This window comes from Enoplosus armatus, chromosome 11, assembly GCF_043641665.1.
Source record: "Enoplosus armatus isolate fEnoArm2 chromosome 11, fEnoArm2.hap1, whole genome shotgun sequence".
NCBI classification, from domain to species: domain Eukaryota; kingdom Metazoa; phylum Chordata; class Actinopteri; order Centrarchiformes; family Enoplosidae; genus Enoplosus; species Enoplosus armatus.
In genome coordinates this window covers 17,894,238-17,914,749 of record NC_092190.1, presented here as the reverse complement: position 1 = coordinate 17,914,749, position 20,512 = coordinate 17,894,238, and the positions used below count along the sequence as shown (strand labels likewise).

At 39.9% G+C, this 20,512-nt stretch overlaps 1 protein-coding gene across 1 annotated transcript in view; it reads right to left on the bottom strand.

Annotated features, from left to right (window-relative positions):
* Positions 1 to 20,512, bottom strand: part of thsd7ba (thrombospondin, type I, domain containing 7Ba) — a 117,583-nt gene that overhangs the window by 70,786 nt on the left and 26,285 nt on the right. The window contains exons 2-6 of the mRNA XM_070914555.1: positions 17,270 to 18,137; positions 15,307 to 15,555; positions 14,197 to 14,366; positions 8,885 to 9,043; positions 2,085 to 2,285 (exon numbers count right to left, since the gene is read on the bottom strand). Of these exons, the coding sequence (XP_070770656.1) occupies positions 2,085 to 2,285; positions 8,885 to 9,043; positions 14,197 to 14,366; positions 15,307 to 15,555; positions 17,270 to 18,137 (1,647 nt within the window). The remainder of the gene's footprint in view (positions 1 to 2,084; positions 2,286 to 8,884; positions 9,044 to 14,196; positions 14,367 to 15,306; positions 15,556 to 17,269; positions 18,138 to 20,512) is intronic.

Genomic DNA, 20,512 nt, shown 5'->3' with positions numbered 1-20,512 from the left:
ACTGGAGAAGTGACATTGTAAGTCTTGAAGCGATAGTTCCGTTCCGAACAGGCACGTTTTCAACTAGTTCAATTAAAGAAAACATAGTAATACTGGGTTTAGGAACCATATTTGGTGTTGGTTTTATCAGGTGTAATGAGCGTGTAGATGGTGCATTTTTATTTGAATAAAATGAATTGCCAAACACTGCCAAATCCTTTCAGAGAAGGACTGCCAGCCTGCCAAACACTGTTCCTCATTAAAGTCATATTTTATCAGATCTATTGATGATAAAAATCTAATGTAAAAATAGGAAGTGCTTCATATCTCCAGCAACATGTATTTCTCAAATGATATGACATAGCATTTGAACATTTTAAAATAATTTTGCATTGTTTTTTTAGTAGACCTCATGAATGTAAAAAGACAATATGACAGTTTGATAGTTTTCAAATTTGGTTCAGCTCCACTCAGAATCTACCAGTTAGTATGTAAGGTGGAAATAATTCTCTTGCCATGCCTTTAATGGATGTTCATACATACAGTAATAGATAAGGGATTGGGAATCATATTGTCATGCTAAGTGATGCTTGTAGTCCTTACCTATATCACTGCTATGCCAGCCTACAGTGCCTTTGTGTGAGAAAACAGAGTTCCTTACAGGATTTTGCATTACTTAACATGACACTGTTGTGTGTGAAAATAACCCAACGTGCTTGAATGGTAAGTCAGATAAGGCAATTAAGGAAGGAACAGTGAACAACTTGTCAACATTCACTAACAATAAATCCGCCGCAGATAATTTCATAAGCCCTTTTCTTCAAACCTGCCAAAGCTCGCTTTCTTAGTTGTCCCGTCAAAACTCATTAGACTCTCCTGCTGGCTAATACATTTGGACCCTCCACTGCCTTCCTGATAAACATACACATGATCCATTGTGACAGAATAATAAAACACAAGCAAAAAAGGGAGCAATTAGGTTTATAATCTATGGAGATGAGCAATTAATGCCTGGTACGAAGCTGTGATTCTGACTTTTAATCAGGCCAATGTTTTCTGTGCCCATAAACTCTGCGATGGACCTTCATGAATAACGCATGCTTCGTTAACACTGATGTTCCTATCACCCAACGTGATGATATGGCTGAGCACAATGGATCACATTATACCTGATAGTTCATGCACCACAATGCTTCTGATAACATTACGTGTCCGGACCACAGCGCTGATGGCTCTGCTATGGCCTTGATGATTTTTACAGCTACTTGTAGATCTACAATTATATTTAGATAGATAGATATAGATAGATAGATAGATAGATAGATAGGTGACTTTATTAATCCCCAAAGGGAAATCAAATTGTCATAGCAGCCAAAAACACAGAATACACAAGAAATATAAGAACAAATACACAAAGAAAATTATACAGAAACGTACATTAACAAGCAAATATACATTAACAAGCAAACTGCTGAATTTTGTGATTTTGAATGCAGTTGAAAAGCCTATACCTGTATAGGCACATTGAGGTGAATAAGTGAATAAGTGTTGCAGCTATATGGTTAGCACTTTTTTATAGTTATAAAAAAACATACATGAGCCCATATTAATACTAAGCAAAGGCAAACGATCAGAACAGAGAGTTATAAAGATCAATCAACTTTTTTTTCGGAAGGGCAATAATTGGTAATATGATAATTTGTGGCTGAGAGTTGTACAGGACATTCTGATAGTAATTTTATGAATTTCATAAATTGTTAAAAGAATAGTCTTACATTTTGGGAAATATCCTTATTCGTTGAGTTACATGAGGAGACCCATACCACTTAAGTTTCTGTCAGTTAAGTATGAAGCTGGCTCTGTCCAAAATGTACCTACCACTCAAAAAAGCAAGTAAGCATATTTCCCAAAATGTCCAAACTATTCCTTTAAGTAGGCTCGCCATGTACCTTTTTTTGGGACCTTAATAAAGTAATTATTATTATTATCATTTACTTAGATGGAAGAAGGCCAAATGGCCCTCCTAAGAAAAACAGTTCAGTGACTGGACAAAACTCCATGGTGTGACTGAGGATTTTCATTTGGATGCAAACTGAGGACGTTACCTTTAGCGCTGACACAGGTCACATTCTGGACTGCAGTTCCTGGACCACAGGGGCTTTTAGTGGGAATGCATCTTTCTTCTTGTTGGACCTGCCACAGGTAGCAGGCGGGATCCTCACAGGGGATGGACTCCACCAGATGAGGGCAGGTCTCCGGAGGACTGCTGGACTCCCACAACACCTCTCTTCTCCTCTGTCTCAAACCTGACAGAGAGGCGGAGGGGAGGGAGGGAACAGAAAAGGGTTGTCAGGGAAGCAATTGATATTCCTGCGACAGTAAACATGTTGTCTCACACAAAGTATACAGAACCCCTCTCTGCTAATCAATAGAATACAGTGTTAAGATGTGGACTTCACAGGACATTAAGTGATCAATCATTTAGGCTTTCATCAAATATCCAATTTTCACTGGCAGCTACTCCCAATAAAAGCTAGCACGTCTCTGATAACCATGCAAATTAAAGGTGAATAATGTAAACAGGAGTTTGAAAGAAGAGAGGGCAGAGGAGTCTGTGTTTAATTTACCTTTGTTTGCCTGTACCAGGCCACCATGGCCTCTTTACAACTAAACTGTTCTTGTTAGAAAAGAATATCAGTTTTGTGGCAATTCTCTTTTGGTATAATAATAAATTACTCACCTTTTTTAGCACTGACTGAAATACCTTGTAATGGAGGGACAAGTGCTACATCTGTTTATTAGACTGTTTCCACTCTCTCTACATGGACAGCATTAAATGTGAGATTGTAAATTAAGGTAACTTTCAGGGGGTTTGGCCTTGTATTTAAATGGTTAAATCTACAGTAGATTTATAAGTTTTGACATACCCAAAGAGAACATTTTAGAATTCATTTTCTCTGGTAAATGGCCAGATTTGACCAAAAAGCTGGCAGTTTTCAACTTTTGCCCTTCTCATTTTCATTCATTTTCCCAGCCAGTCTGGGATTCAAACTGATGACCATCGACTGGTTCTTCATCCATCTGGATTTTCATTTCATACAAACTTCCTCAAACTTTTCAGTGGTATGATCAGTGGTGTGCAAGATACAGTGCATGTAACACTGGCATAACTACTGTCACTGAAAATAGTACAACTCGCATTTCATGTTTTAGCTTCTTCTTCTTCTTTTAACTGAATTTCCCATTGCCATGTCCTCATGCATTCAAAAGTTGTTGCTTGTTACTCATGCAATGAGCACACATACACAGCGAAGACAAAAAAATGGGGGTTATGCAAATGAAGTAACTTAACTAAAAAATAAAAATAAAAACGATTAACTTTGAGAGCACTCGCATCACAAATCACAAAAAGATCTAATCTGCGCATTTAATAATGATAATTTGATAATACTTGTGTTGATCCAATTTTCCTCCCATTTTTAATATTTAAAACAAACATACACCCTTTTTTTAATAAAAAAAAGATAAATATAATGAGCCTAGATATCATGTGGTGGAGGGACTGATTGATAAACTGAAAACAAACAGAAACCTCTCCACCTGGATCTCCCATTTCCCAAGTGAGAAGAGAGCCGAGAGGAGGTGAGGAGGATAATGAGCCAAATGGCACGGCAAAGTAGAGGGTCCTTAAAAAGTGAAGTGTGAGTGATTGGGGTCAAGTTACAGTATTTGCCAAGGCTTTCACAGTGACACCTGTCTCTCCAAATACAGAGTCTCATTGTCATTTCACTGCTGCTGCAGTTTCTTTACTAAACTGGGGGCTGCCAGCGGAGGTGTGCTGGCTCCATACTGGCACCTCCTGAACATCTCTGTAGTGGTAGAAATGTAATGTCCATCATAACAGCTAATTTCAGTTTCAATTCAATCTGGAATTGTTATATTTATTTACCCTATAAAGTGAACAGCCCGTACATAGTAATAGTCTAAATTAAGGCTAATGTGTTGTTTTATTGTGTGAAATCATACCACTATTTCCTTACATCATTTACAAAACAATCATGGGAACAATTATGAACATTTTGAAAAAGTACAATTTCCGTATTCCCACTGTGGCTTGATACTCTGAATGATTTCATTCATTATTAGACTGTCTAGTCGTTAGGATCCATATAGTCTGACTCACAGGATGTAGGCTGTTGGGATAAGTCTGCCATTGGTTGACTATTTCAGTCAGAGTTCTCCTCCCCGTCTGCTATCTGTATTACGTCGCTTCATTCTGGACTTTGCACCGCCCAAGACGATTTTTTTCCCTCCTATACCAGAATGATCATGGGTTCAGCCAGACCTTTCTCCAGCTGGCACAGCGCTAAAACGACGTGTGGCTATGTGAGGATCCATAGATTGGCACAGATTTTATTATCACTTAAAGAAAAATAGTGAAAATCCTGATTGAATAGTTGTGTGCTAGCTTTGTGCTGAAAGAGAAAAGCAGTGGTTGCAAAGATCGTGGCATGAGGAATAAGCAGTAAAGTAATGAGGAAACATAAAATCTCTTCTCCCATGTGTCAGTGTGGTTTATCTGCGTAGCTTCCTCTCTCAACCTCGCTGTTGTTTCAAGGCTTTTTGTAAAGTGACATGGGGGGGGGGGATTAGTGAGTGTACCACAAATTATTGTCAGGGGTGTAAAACTTTGCATCACTGCAATTTTGACCAGATTTGTACCGCTAATCTATACGATATGATGCTGTGCTGTTTGAGACACAATTTGCGCACGTCTGGAGTAGATTGAATCAAAGTGTGTATTGATGCTAAACTTGGAATACTGGTTGAAGAGAAGAAACTTCTGCAGTCATACGTTTTTTTCCAACTGTGTGTGAGGAAATATTAGTTTCAAACAGCTTGATGTTGTCAGCTCAACAAAAACAAACAATAAAAACTGGAGTTATAAAAAATCAATTAAAGTCCTTTGACTAGATTGTTGCTGTAAACAGATAAAACAAGGTCTTTAATTGGCTGATTCAATTATATGACACTACAGCGGACCAGCTGTGAGCCATTAATGGTCAGAAGAAATACGCATTCAAGCAGGAGGCTAGCGAGGCAGTAGGTGAAAATGTGTGAAAAATAATTTGGGTGTTGAGGTGCTGTTTTCCTGAACAGATCTCCTGTAATGTGACCTTACACACATGCATTGTATAATTTGCTACAATATTCTTTAGCGTTGTCAGTAACTTGTTTTTATTGTCTGAACTCTCACTAAGAAGAGCCAACATCAACTTATCTGATTGGACTTGCATATAGTCTCCCTCCATCTGTGTTTTCTTACACTTCACCTGTGGAAAAACCTCAGTCAGGGCCTTTAGTAAAGATGGAGAAAGAGAAATTGACTGTTAACACCTAAAGGAGAATTCCCCATGGAGTGGCATCTTACACCACTGGATTATCACACCTCTCTACTTGCCAGCTTTTACTTTGTGTACTTTGTACTTTCTGCCTGGTTTACCTTGATACATCGTGTTAGTAATGCAGGGGCAAGGAAGCTTTTACAGTCGATCATCTGTGTCCATAGATTCATTGTTGGATGATATATTCTGTTTTTAATAGAAAGAAAATGACAATGGCAGTGAGATGTAAAAGGGAATATAACATGACAGGAACACGATATGGTTTAAATATGCGATTAGCAAATTGTCCAATAGTATGATCAACTTTTTGACACAATCATTATCATTAAGCCAATTACCTAATCAATTACCTAATTGGCTCATATTTTGATTCATATTCCCCACTCTAAAACATTGATTCTCTCAAAGCCTGACTTTTCATGAACATATTCAGTTCTTCATGAAAAGGTTCTTACTGAGTGGACTCTTCGTGTTCTAATCTACAGCCTCTATCGACTACTGAGCTCTTCCAATTCCCTGATGACACAGAAAAATGTTCTTGTTGATGAAAAACAGTCGGATAAAAAGGCTTTTTCTGGGCTCCAGCACCTCCCCCAGCAAATGTCCTCGACGCTTGAGCAGCAGCAGCAGCTTTTTGGTTTTGAGCCATACTCAATTCACCACAGCTCTGACACTTGGCAGAAAGGTCCCACATTCTTTCCCTCCACAGGTGGAGCTGTCTAACCCCAGGATGCTCACTCTACAAATTACATCCCCGGACCATCTACTGGCGTGAGGCTTCAGTTCAGGATCCTGATCCAAGCGGTGCTGCCCGGGTGTGCTCTCGAAGAGCAAAGAGACTCTGGATCGATTGCAGTATTGCTCAGAGCACTTACTGCTACTCAAATCCAAAACCACAAAAAACTATTTGGCATGGGCATGCCCCCATGGATATTAATAATTGAAATGTTTCTTGGTCATACCAGGTTTATTTCAAGGAAACAAGGGCCATCCAGTGATTTCAGAAATACCCCCTCCCTTCAGCTCTAGTGACTTCTACTAGAGGCATCACTAAAATTCTATCCACTAACCTCTGGTGTTCAATTCATTTTCCCACATAGCAGCAAAGTGCGATAGGCCAAGATAAATTGAAAAAATGTGAAAATCACATAAAGCTACTGCAAGGCAATTTAAAATTGTAATTTTCCACAGAGCAAAGCATGGGCTGCATAAGCATCTTGGCTGGTCGGCTCTTCTACCTGAACGCTGGGATCCCGCGGGCCTCTCGGTTAGAGACGGATCACAGTTTATTCTGATGTTGTGAAACATAAAGGCTAGGTGCACATCCAATGGGAGCAAGGAATTCTCCACAGCTCATGGGCGAACGACTTGGATCATAACAATGCTTACTACTCTAACTGTTCATTGCTTCGCATGCAGCAGAGCTCACTGCAAGTGATTTTCTACTGGTTCCATATTCTGTCTGCTGTGGGCTGCGGCTCTTTATGAATGCCATCAAAAGACAGTATGCCAGAGAGCCCGGTGCAAAACAGTATGAGCTGTGTTTTCCACTCCTTGAAATATATTAATGACACTGTCTGTGAGAGGAGCTGGCTCATCCTATAGAGATGCAGTGTTGGAGAGCGTGGTCACTGACCTGAACAATCCACACTTCAGTCACTCCCCAGGGGGCTTTCATGCACATTTACTCACAGCGGGGGACGAGGTCACGCTGCCCTTTTAGCACAGCACTAACAGCTCCGCCAGTGACTGAAACACACACACTGCACTACACACACATTGCATAGCCTCTCCAAAGCAGTCAGATATGACACGCGTTCACCTGTGAAGAAAGACAAGAACATGCAGACAGCCCGGGCGCGTTGGAAACTTGAGCATACACACACAGACAGGAAGCATCTTATCTGCTGATACTCCTTTCACCCTCCTGGGAACTGGGAGCTGAACCACAGGTGTGCTGTCTCTCTGTCTCTTGTCTGCTGTGGTTTGTACATGTGCTGCCTTCTTCCAGAGCACGCTTCCTCTGCGCCAGCCGCTTATCAACTAACAATTTATGATTCAAACATATACCGCCTCTCTCTCCTGCTCTGACAGCATCGCTCTCTTGCACTGTCACTCTGTCTCTTTGCCTCCGTCAGACACACTACCGCTCTGTCTTTCAGTTTCGGTGTTTCCAAATGACACAATCTATTGTTTGGACATTCAAAAACATGGTGTAAAGCTAAATTGAAAACATTAAACATTAAACATTAAAAGGATAGTGTAAAGCCCCCTGTTGACCATGTTCAAGGTACTTAGCTCCTAGGCAACAATTGTTGTGAACAGCTGATTGTAAATGTACTACAAGGCTGTCTGCAGTACAACTCAGCAGTTAATTGTTTTTTGACTGAGTGCTTATGATTTCACCACTGGTCCATCTGTGCAATTATCTGTTTAAATTTTAAATCATATCAGCTTGTTAGTTAGCTATCTGTAGTATCTTTTGGATGGTGTGTGTCCGTCCCTCTGTCTGTCCATCTGTTAAACATGATTATGAGAGAACAGTATTCCGCTTTTCAAGACAGATAGAAGGATGCTAGCCAGCTTGGATCTATTTTTTTGGCATGTAAATGAATACTATGATCTACTTTTTATGGGCTTGTTACATGTTGTTACAGCAGTTTTCATGTTTTTATCCACTTCGCGCATGAACTAGCTGGTGATAACTAGTGCTAGCAGTAGTCGGTAGTTACGTCTTTATATTAACATCAGTTGATTTTAGTCCTCTCTGTGGATGGTGTTTTAGGCAGAAGAGTCTTTGAGAGACAAAAGATGATGGTTTTTCATGTGGCAGTGACATAGTTACCACGATTAATTTCACACACTTGAATGTGATCCATGTTTCTCTGGACACTGGACATTACACTCTTCCACCATAAATTGGATTATGTGACAACTAAGGATTGCACACACGTTTTCCACCTTTTACAACTGTATACGAGAAAACTTAGATGACTCATGAAATGATGAATGGCTGGGCCAATAATACAGCTTTGGCTAAGTGTGGAGTATTGATTTTTGGAAGTGAACATGGGTGTTTGTAGTTGGAGGTAAACATGAGCACACAACAAATCCTCTTTTAACAAGCTACTTCTTTTTTTGTTCATGTCACTTCAACAAACCAATCAGTGATGGAAAAGCGTTTCTCTGCTTGTAGTGCATGGAACATGTATTTTACGACACTGTGCTCTCATGATGACATTTTGGGAGATCATGCATAGCCTTCTCAAACGAAGTAGTTCAAATTCGTAATGGCACCACACATTGTTGCTGGATGGTGACATGTACAAAGCTTAGCAAGCTATCATCAGTATCTACAGCAGAATAATTACTCTATACATTATGGCATAATGACTACTGTCTACAATGACATAACACTGCTGACAAATTTACATGTGGTTCTGCAAATCTTTCAAAAGCCAAAGCTTCTCCTGTCTCATATCCATTTTATTCCATCATACCTTTCTTCCCCTGTGGTTCCTTGCAGTTGTCATGGAGGCAGGCACCCCAGGGTGACCACTGGGAGAGCAGGCAGTGGTGCTGGCAAGGGATGGAGCAGAGCTGGACGGCTGAGGGGGGCTCTTCACCAGCACAGAGCCTGGCATTCACAGGTCTGGACACTGAACAAACAAGAGGAACAAAGGCAAGGATATACCGGGCTTAAGTCAAGCTCAGACACACACAGGCAGCGGTGGAGGGTATGTGTGTGTGTGTGTGTGTGTGTGTGTGTAGCCTTGTATTATGTTGTGGGGACATAAATCAGTTTGCAGTCACATTGTGGGGACTCTTATTTTTTGGGGACAAAACGCAAGTCCCAATACGTAAACCATTACATTTTTGGGTGAAGACTTGGTTTAAGGTTAGGTTAAGGTTAGGTTAAGGTTAGGATAAGTCTCCAGGAAATGAACGTAAGTCAATGTAATGTCCTCTGTGAGTGATGGAAACACGACTGTGCGCATGTGTCTGTGTGCACAATTGCTGTTGAGAAATAAGCTTGGAATTGGAATGCAAACAGAAGATGAAGAAGCGTCACTGTCACTGGATTGAAAAACATGGATGTAATTTAGTTGTGATTGGAAAGACAGCACTGTATTTATTAGTAAAGGCTACAGCTTCAAATATTGTGCACTGTGGTGACAAGCAGGGTAAATTTAGCAAAGCTTGTTGTGGAGCAAAGAAATAAAAGAGAAAATACAAAGAATAGAAGGAAAAATTGCTCTTCTCATCTCATGTCTGGCTCAGGAGAATATTAAATAGAGGGCAGCGGCCAGCTAAGGGAGTAAAAAGGAGCTGAACAGGGAGATATTAAGGCAAGACACGGTATAACCAATCCACTAAGCATGGCTGGTATCATTTGTAGATCACAGAAACCTCAGCCACCTGTAATGGGCTCTGACATAAGTCTCTCACACAGAATGAGAGGGTATTTTTTTGCCTGTCCACAACATGGGGATTTATTCAATCTAATATTCCATTTGATGCACCTTCGCACATCATTGAGTGGCAAATTTCCATTTAAATGAGAGCCCAAAGAGAAATTCACTAAATGTCCACCGTGCATTTTGTCTTCTTACCAAAAGTAATTTACATGGTGTTTGATCTCCTTTATAAAAATGAGATGCCTGCTTAAACACATAAAGTGCGTGGTACGGATCTTTCTGCTTTGTTCCCTAAATTGTGATTTCTTGTATTTGTCAATTGCGTTACTGCAGTAGACATCCAACAGGGGCAAACTGTTTTCCACATTACCTGAACAAGTAGCTCTCCCAATGCAGGCATACGGCCACCTCTGTCAAGGTAAACATTACAATTGACATATTGATCTTTGTCCCTCACATCCATTGGCTCAAAGAGCTGCTCTCATTGATATTCTATATTCAGCTCTGTTCAAATACCCCTGATCTTCTAGCATTTGGCGAGTTATAGGGGCATCCCACTGCAACTGCCAGAACACCTCAGCTTTGAAATGAAACCACCCAGGACAGGAAGAAAAATGAATGTGTTATTATTCAATAAATGGTTGTGTTTATTAGGCGGGAAAGGGTGTGATTTGCACGCAAGAGGATCTTCCATCAAATCCATTAAAAACTACCCACTGTGCTTAATTAAAAAGATAAATGAAATACTTGGTATGCATGTGGTCCTGGTTTTTTCTTGTAGTGATTGATTTTATAAGCCTAAAACTTTCATTTTGTTTAACTGAAATTGTGTAAAAGAACAGCAATTTGGAGTTTATTAATACTCAGAAACACTGGTTGCCTTGGTGATTCAGGCACTTACCCAATTCTGTATTCTTTTTCATCTCTATTCATATCAATTTTATTACCAAAAGTAATTCACTTTGACTTCACGTAAAAAAAAACCTGGTTAGCCCGTGGTGGTTCTGGGTTGTTATTTTGAGTACATACAGTATACCTATGATGTTGCTTATCATCACTGAGTGATACCTACAATTGTGATTCAACCTAGATTTTTTTTATTCTTGTGTTCTAATGACTTTCCATAGAAACTGCCACTGTAAAGGAATTGATGAATTTCATGATTGTGGCAGCAGAAAGAGCAGTTTTTTTGTAATAAAAAAAGATGGAAAAGACAGAGTAGCAGGCAGAATGAGCAGAGCCATCACTGCCCAACGACAAAGGAAAGTGTGGCACAAAACTCAAACTTGGGAGGAATGGCAAAAATCAAGAGGGTTAGGTCAAAGCTCCACTGTAAAATGTATCAGGACTAAAATTTCATTTCTTTGTTTATATTCTTTACATCAAGATAAAAATGGGCAAGGCTAAGTGCAGAACTATTAAAACACAGCGGCAATGCTAAACATTACTGCGTCCCTCAATGCATATTTGACAACAGCAAACAAACATGATAAAGGCTTCACGACCAGCTAAGCTTACACAGATATACTATATCACACATTCTTTACCTTGTCCAACATGGGGGTTATCACAATGAAATGTATGTATAAACATGCTGTAGGCACAATTGATACTGTAATCTTGTGTTATTATGGAAACAACTCAGTGATTTTTCATTCATGCTATTATGGGTTCAGTACAAAGACTGAAACAGTAAGAACGTGACAGGCTGCAATTTACTGCATTTGCACAGTGCACATCCTGTACATGTATTTACTGAGGATCATTTGAGTGTTTTTGAAACCACTGACAATACATTACAACTTTGGATATTAATACAAAACAATGATTTTCTGATGCTTTCACTTGAGAAATATAAACATGTTTTTCCTACAAGATTCCTTTTTTCATTTGACAAAAAGTGTCACAGTTATAAAACTTTTCTCTTAACACAAGCAGCTGCAGAAGGATGTTACCTAAATAAAATAAAACTGGGCAATTTTTGAAGAAACTATTTGATCACAAAAATAACCAACAAGATTACGAATCTGACCAGACATCAAGCACTTGCTTTTGGTACATTGCAGTTTGTACCCAAAATGTGTTGAGGTTCAATACCCTGTCCTAAGAGTAAATGGCACTGAGTAATGTATGTTAAATACAGTGTGATCAGTTACCATCTTTTATTAAGTTTCCAAAACTCTCAGGTCAAAGTTCACTGAACCTTTTGGCCCACCTGTCCCTCAGCTGCTGTGATTTCGTCATGCTTCTTGAGGGATTCATGGAAAAAGAAGAAGCAGCAGCAGCCTGGCTGCACAATTAACGTCTCCAAGCTTTGACTGGCTGTCAGCACCGCCTTTAAGACAAAAACCACAACGCGAGATGCCGTTCTCTCCTTTTAACTAACTGCAGTAGCTCTCTTCTTTTCTAACTTGTATAAAAAATCGGCATGAATACGGCATTATACTAACATAATGCATAATAACATAAGCATCATTCATTCCACTCGATGTTCAAAGTAAACTAATTCATCCCCTTTAATACTATAGCTGATGCACCACATTTGATTTAATGTGAAAACACACTGCCCATTTCTTCTACAATCCAGGCCAGTCAGAATTACACAGATGCTTGTACAACATAATGCAATCCTAGGCGTTCAAGTTACTGTGTCCTCCCCCACATTAAAGTGATTCAGTCGGTTGGATTTTCCGCATTAACAAGAAGGTAAGACTGAAAACACTAAACCAAGCATTTTTAAACTTTGGCTGTAATAATGCCTGTCTTTGTGTACATTTTGAGATAGTCATGTGTGACTACAGAAGCAGGGTTCAGGAATTACCAGCTTCTGTACCTTGTGGAGTTTTCTGTGATATTTCCATGTCTCCACGTCTTGTGCCAAGCTAGTTGCTGGCGATTACCAAAAGCACTCCAGGCAGCTGTTGGTCCCCTTTCTCCTGATGAATATGTGCATATGTGCAGATGCTTTGTCTACACAACATAAACAGTCGAGGCCATAAGTAGACGGTAATAATGGCCTTCCCTATAAGTAGTATTAGCCATATCCACTGTAACATACAGTGCACACCAAGAAAGATATTTTCACAAAAATGTCAAATAGAGATTTGCCTTTTATCTATGAAGGACATTAGAGCTCTGATATAATGAAGAATTAGTTATATCAAAGGTAAATGTTATTTACCTTCTCTGTAATATATAATCATCCTCAAACAAGCACTCATTCTGGTTTTCTTCTCATTCTTAGGGTAAGGATCTAAGAACAGTGAAAGTGTCTGTCCATTTTTCACAGTCACCTATAGCACTTTTCAACCTGAGCAGGACAAAGCCTTTCACAAAATACCTCTTATTCACCCATGCACACATCGATGGCAGCAAAGCTACTGTGCTTATCAGGATTAATTCAGTGTCTTGTCAATGGCTGTGAAATGCTCAGTTATTTTCTGGTGTGAACATTGCTGCCTCACAAGGACATTAGCATGGCAACAGATTTCTTGGCCCGGCGCAGTGACGACAAGACTCCAGGAAACACAGGAAATAGTCCAGCACATAACCCCCCTGTACAACCACAATGTATTCGATTTTACACTTTGGTTTTCGTGTGAATTAAACCAAAGAGATATAACGTGTTAATTAGTGAGCTTTAGAGATGCTAGTAAGTGAATTTTGTAACCTCTGGACAGAGCCAGGTTAGCTGTTTCCTCCCTTTTCCAGTCTTTGTGCTAAGCTAAGCTAACCGGATGCTGGCTTCATATTTACAATCAATTTAACTCTCAGTAAGAAAACAAATGAAACAATTTCCCTCGTATTCCTTTACGAGGTGCAGGTTAGGGTTAGATAATGAAATACAAAGCAGGCGAGCAGTTGTTTTTATGCAGCTCTCCTTGTTTTTCTTTATGGTGTAAGTGAGGGTATCTTCACTAAAACTGCTAGCAATCTGCTTTGTTGTTTGCTGGCTCTTAAAATGAAATAAGTGTAAACATTTCATATTGAGGTAAAAAAAAAAAAAACTAGTGCTGCACCAAAAAAGTCAGCAGCCTTCAAGTCCTTGAAATGAAACATTACACCTTTAGAGGTAAAAGAAGCTGTTTCACATGCGGAGTTGTGGCTCCCTGTTCGTCAAAGTATAGCTCAAGGAAGCACATTCTGAATAAGACAATGATCCCTATTGTCTAGTTGCACTTTAAACATGCTTTAGCTACAGAAACACAGCTTCCTTCTGATTTATTTTTCATATTATTATAATGCTCTGTTGCTAACTTTCACTTTAATAATTTATGCACACAGCTTACATCAAAACACACCACTGAGTTTACTTGGAATTCATTCAATCTCTTGAGTCACCATGTGCTTCCAGCAAGCCCTGGGTCAACTGTGATGAAGGCAGATTTTCTTACCTTCCTTCCTGTGATGTGGTGCTGAGTCATCGGGGACTTGAACACAGTAGGTCTTCCTGGTCTGGATCCCCCCTCCACACAGAATACTGATGTTAGCCAGCCGCCGGTCCTGCTGGCTCAGTAAGGGAAGGATACGACATTCTCCCCAGTCAGTGGTCCTCCACACATACCTAACGGAGTGTACACAGACACACACACACATTTGAAATATGAACAAGCACACAGCAGTTGAATGGAGTCACTGCTGGAGTCACTGTTTGATATGTCTGGGGAAGTAGTTTCAGAAACAAAGATGCAATCCATTCAGAAAACAATTGATAAATGAATGTGTTTAAAAAGGATAAAGTGTCTATGTATACCCAGAGCAGTGGCAGTTGTTTCAGAAAAGTCACATAAAGCAAAAGACAAAATTAGCGAAAGCCTCTCTAACAGTATGTCAGAAGGAGGATTATTTTGATTTCAAAACTTCTAAACAAATGTTTGGTTTCAACTATGAAAAATGCAGTGGTGCAGAAAGCAATAATATTGGAGGAGTTTACCGGAACAACAGCCTGTAGTAATCTATCAAATGCTTAATTTCCGTAATGAGTTTTCCCTAATCATGTAAATCCTCTGCTCTCAGGCACTCCGTGTAGATTTAGCAAATAAAACAAAATCTACCAGCAGGGAAAATAATTCTCCATTGACTACTTTGTTTACTGCATGTAATATTAGTCAAGCCTATCTTAACTCAAACGCTCCTAAAACAATGAGGCTCTGCCAAACACTGTTTGCCATCCATGTCGTGTCCATTGGGTCAGGAACTCCCAACAGTGCATGAGTTTATTGTGGTTGTCCCAAGATAATTGTGGTAATGCACAAAAAATATGCACAAAATAATTCAATAGTGAAATCATGAATATTTGCAGCCTCTAGGTGTTCTCTCATAATCATTCAGGTGAAAAAGCTCAGAGAAACAAAATTAAAAATCATTATTTGGTTTTAGACTTTGACATTTTATGCATAAACATCAGGATTACACATGAGCAGAGCTTTTGTTTCTGAGGATTGTGAGCTCAAAATGAGATGATAACCATTACTGGTACCATACAACCATTACTACTTATCTACCTCGGACAGTTTGGAAGTAAATCTCCTATGATGTTGCAAGCTTCTTTTTCCTCAAGGGCAGGACATCGGTTCCCCCCTCCAACTGGGATCTGCGTCATGATCCGTGACCGGAGGCGGTAACCAGGAGACAGGTCGGTGGACCGGCAGGTCTTAGAGCAGGGACTCCACGATGACCAATCAGATGTCTGACAGTCTTTGGGCATCACACACGCCTGGAAGGTCAGGGGGGAGCTGTCCTTGGTGCAGAGACTTCAGATTGAGTGAGAAAGAATAAGTTAAAAAAGAAAATACTTCGATTGTGCCACATCAAAGAAACTTTATTTCTTAGATAACCTCTTTGTAACACTTCACAGTGTGAGAGTAGAACTGCTTTATAAAGAGTGGGAGAGAACTAAACAGAAGAATAAGAAAGTTAGGTGTGGTTGGTATTCAAATAGATTTTCATGACATTTGTGAGAAATACCACGTGCTTGGAGAACCTACAAGTGGATATCTTGATTTCTTGATGTAAAAACTATCTTCCAGCTTCCACTTCTACATGACAATATTCAAAGCTCATACATCATAATAACATAATAATATCTCAGACATATAGTCAGCCTTTACATATGTGGTGCAAAGAGCTGATAAGCTCACTTGAAAATATGAAATTACATTAGTCATGCATTTACAGCTTCCATTGTTTAATTTGGACAATTTAATTAGTTAGGTTATTAGGATGTGAGTACAATGCTCATTTTAGAATTTTACTTTGTAATTAGGCTGTAATTAGAAAAGCAGAATGAGGCAGAGCTCAGGTGGGAAATGCATATTCAAAAGCCCCAATCCCGCTTCTTAGTAAATACCATGCTAATCAGGCACTGTACTGTAAATGGTCCCTTCGCACTCAAGCCATAAAGCCAGTGAACCTGCCTCGTCGCGGATAATAACATGCGAATATCAAACACATAACAAGATACCCAGTTTTAAGCCCCTTCATCCAAACGGCATGGGACAAACAAAACTCAACTCATCAAAACTGGCATGATACTTAATTCAATACTGTGCATGAGAGTTCCCTAAAGCTGCCACTGCTTAGCTTTTATTAAGCTCTGCAATGCACTGCTCATGACTATAATATAACAGAAATGTCAAACTCTAAAAATGCACCATTCCAGCAGAATATTATTGATAAGGGGTTTCTGATACCATAACTTTGATGAATGGCAGTCAACAATTGATTTAAACAGTCTCCTTGAAAAGAAAGCAGAAGATTGAATGTTGTTTATTTGAGTTTATGTGTGTGTACTGTGTGTACTGTGTGTGTGTGTGTGTGTGTGTGTGTGTGTGTCTGTGTGTGTGTGTGCTTGCTTTGTGTGCGAGCATGTGCAGAAAAATCCATTCTTATCAAATCCAAATACCAGGGTTAACTCAAACAGCAGTGACAGGAGGGGAGCAGCACTTGACATTTACCACAATAGTGCCTCACCACCATGCTAATATGCCGGCAAAACAGCACCAGCTCTCACATAATCTTGTTATAATTGAATAAATAACCACCATCAATAAAACCCTTTTTGTTTTCACTGAATACACCTCCACACGAGGAAAAGGACCCACTGGGATCATGAGGGGGATGACCATTGATCATGTCCCTGTCATGTTATGAAACAATGCGAGCTTGGAAAAACCATAACAATCAATCGAGTCCATTAGTACTATTACACCTGACAGACACCCGCATTCAGGTACAGAGCACTTTGCACAGCTCACCTCATTGGCTACATCAGTGGAAAAAGAGATGAATGGATAAATCCAGTTATCTGTACAACTGCAAACCAGCTCTTTTCATACAGACACCTTGCTTTCATTATAGTCTTGGACTTATCTTGGATCACTGTGTTTATTTCCCATGTATTCATCTCAGGCTGACCTTTTTTATTCACTCTGTAAGAAAAAGGTGCGGCACTTGTGATTGGCTTACCTCAGCATAGCATTCTTGCCGTCACTTCGTGTGCAGCGGACATGTCGTGTCTGGTATCCCACCTCCAGCTCCCATGACATGGGGTACTTGTTGTGCGCATGAGGGTGGTGGTGGTGGTGGTGGTGCCGATGGGAGTGGTGGTGGTGAGAAGCCTGTGTGTGTAATGTGACTGTGTTGTTCTCATTGGAGTTGGTGCTGAAGTCCACTGTGGTCCTACCATTTAACAGGGCATCCTTGTGATGGGGCAGTCGGCACTCACTCCAGGCCCCGACTTTAAGGCTGTACTGGTACTCTCCCTCCCCAGCAGGGCAGTCGACAGGGCTAGAACAAGTCCTGGTCTCAGTCAGGTTGGGGCAGTTTGCACCTCCGTACATTGGTGTGGCGAGGACATGTCGAGTCCGGTGCTGCAGGCCAACGCCGCAGGTTTTGCTGCAACTTGACCAGGAGGTGAAGTCTGAAACTACACAGTCCTGGGGACAAGGGATGAGGCATGCCTGCTCCACAGGTGGTTTCTGGGAAAAGAACTCGCATATCCTCGAGGTGACTGTGGTGCGGTTTGAAGTGCGTACACAGTGGACTTTGCGTCTCTGGATGCCATGCTGTGCTGTAATGCACTCAGCCGTCCTCAGCTTGAGCTCGTTGGAAAAGAAAGGGACAAGAACACAGCCCCCCCAGCCTGACACCTCCCACTCAAAGAGGTCCTGGTGCCAGTCACAGACCTTAAAGCAGTGCCGCTGGCTCTCTGGCTTGTCTGAGTGTTGGCAGTGGGAATGGTGGGTAGTCCAGCCCTCCGTGTGGACACACCATATTGTCCTCGTCTGAACCCCGCCAGAACCACACTCCTCCCCGATACACTGACCCCACTGGCCTGCAACCAAGAAAAGACACACGGAGAGGGCATTTTCATTAAAACCTGGAGCTTCGGGAAAAAATTTTGATTTAAATTGCAGCTATCCGGCAGCTTGCAATCAAGCACAATTCAAGGCCATTCACTTAACCTCCATGATTGCTTTATTCATGAACTTAGAAAGAAAGGGACAAAAGCAACACAAAGTAATCAACCACTGGAGGACATTTCTTTCGTTAGTTTCTCGGTCAAAAAGGACTATATTGACTTAGGTTCCCTACTGATCAATATCATATGTGTCTATGTAAGACATGGCCAACTATTATTGTAAGATATGCTATTACTTTGCAATATCTTTTTTTAAATTTCAATAATTATTATCATTTTCATCTCTTCAACAGTGAAAGCATCTTGTCTGCAAAGATGAAACGCTGCACAAGGAAAGTTTTGTAAGATCTTTTGAAGGAAGACTATTGATTTTCATTTAAAATAACCCAAACCAACCAAAGACATGTATGGCTTTTTGCTGTAGTCTGACTCTTTACACAGCACACTGAGGCTTTGAGTTATATTGATATTGTATATTGATGCAATTACCATTGCTGGCTGGAATAATTTAAAAATACAATCAGGAATCAACAGTAAAGGGATTTTTGTCTACAAAAGAGAAGAAACATGATGCTGCCCTTTATGGAGTAATTTTCAGTGGACAGAGCAAAAACCAAAAGGGAAACACAATTTCCTCTTTGTATGATAGCTTTAGGAAATGTTAACAACATCACAGTTCAAAAAGCTCCACTGGCAAACAAAACTTAAGAATATGTAATAAATACATTGTTAAGTATTCTGAAATATAACTTTGATCTCTGCTCCGGTTACATTTTATATAAAAAAACTCTGAAACAGATATTGTGGACACAAATTATGTGAACATTATGATCAGCCATTTTGACATTTGACGCTTAGGGCCATGCTTAGTGTTTGGCACCTAAAATTAACAAAGCAGCCAAGTTAAGATACACTCACAAAGGCACTCCTCATGAAATTGCGCAGTCCCATCAATTTCACACAAAGTTAAGTTATGAAACGTCCTTTTCACGTATTCACCAACACGTCTGAGTGATGATGTGGTTAGGGTTAGATATCTGCAGCGTGAAACAGAACTGTACTTGGCAGTCACTACTGAGTAACATCAAAGTATATGTGACAAAAGCACAGCGATTCTCCACCTCTGACAAATAGTGGAGAGTAGAAGTACTCTACTCTCTCTGTAGTCAGAGAGGGAACTAAATTGCTGATACCTTTTTTTCCCGCTGTAAAAACTTGCATCAGTGTCAAATTGTAGCTTCAAATGTAATACTTAGATGAAATTCAAGCTGGTCGCAGCCTATATTTCTGTGAAGAAATATAAACTTTTCACAGCCACATGTAAGTCTAGATTTTGAATGTAACTTTAGGTATTTCATCTGAAAAGAAAAGAAAGTGGACTGTTTTATAACTTCATACATCATGGCGTGAAATTAGAATTAAACTGACAAATGGTGCAGTGGTTAGCAGTATCACCTCATAGCAAGAAGATCCTGGGTTCAAATCAACGGACTGGCTGTGTGGAGTTTTCATGAGTGCAGATGATGGATGGATAGATGACAAATATAGGAATGTTTGCTGTGAATAGCTCAATTCACTTCCTCCTGTTGTAAAATCGAGCTGCTCATGAAAATAACTATCAGTCCCTGAACATACTGCAGCCTAACCCAGTTTGGTTAACAAGAGGCTGAGGTCCCTGGACTGTTATATAAGAATATACATTTGGAAGTTAAATGTTCACAGAGAGCTTGTTGTCATGTGAAGGCAACCCCCTACTTAGCCGTCTCTTTGGTTGCTGTAATTCTTTTATGAAGTGGATTTCTCTCATTGATCGTGCCCGGAGCACCTGTTGAATAATAATACTCATTGTGCTGAAGACTTGAAGCTAGGTCTCCTTTCTCCATTTCATTACGTTCTCAAATCTATACCAGAATAAACCCTGACAGTGATCCACGCTGTGTTAAATCTGCATGTGTAGATTAAGGTTATTAAAAAGGCTAATTGAAGAGCAACTTTATAAAATGCAAAGTTAATCTGTGATTCATAAAACCCAATCCAAAAACTGTTAATTTAGTTTTTGACCTTTTGTCTTCATTTTCAAAGGGATAAATCAGAAAAAGAAAAAAGAAAAAAAAAAAATCATCTGATATGATGTGGTTATCTACGTCAATCACATTCACTTCTCATCCAGTTATTTTGCCACATGCTATGAAAAGGATAATTTGATTCATTTCTTCTAATTGGAATTAAATTGATGTAATAATAAGATCCTACTGCTTCCTAAGTTGCTTTCGAATGACAACTCGCGG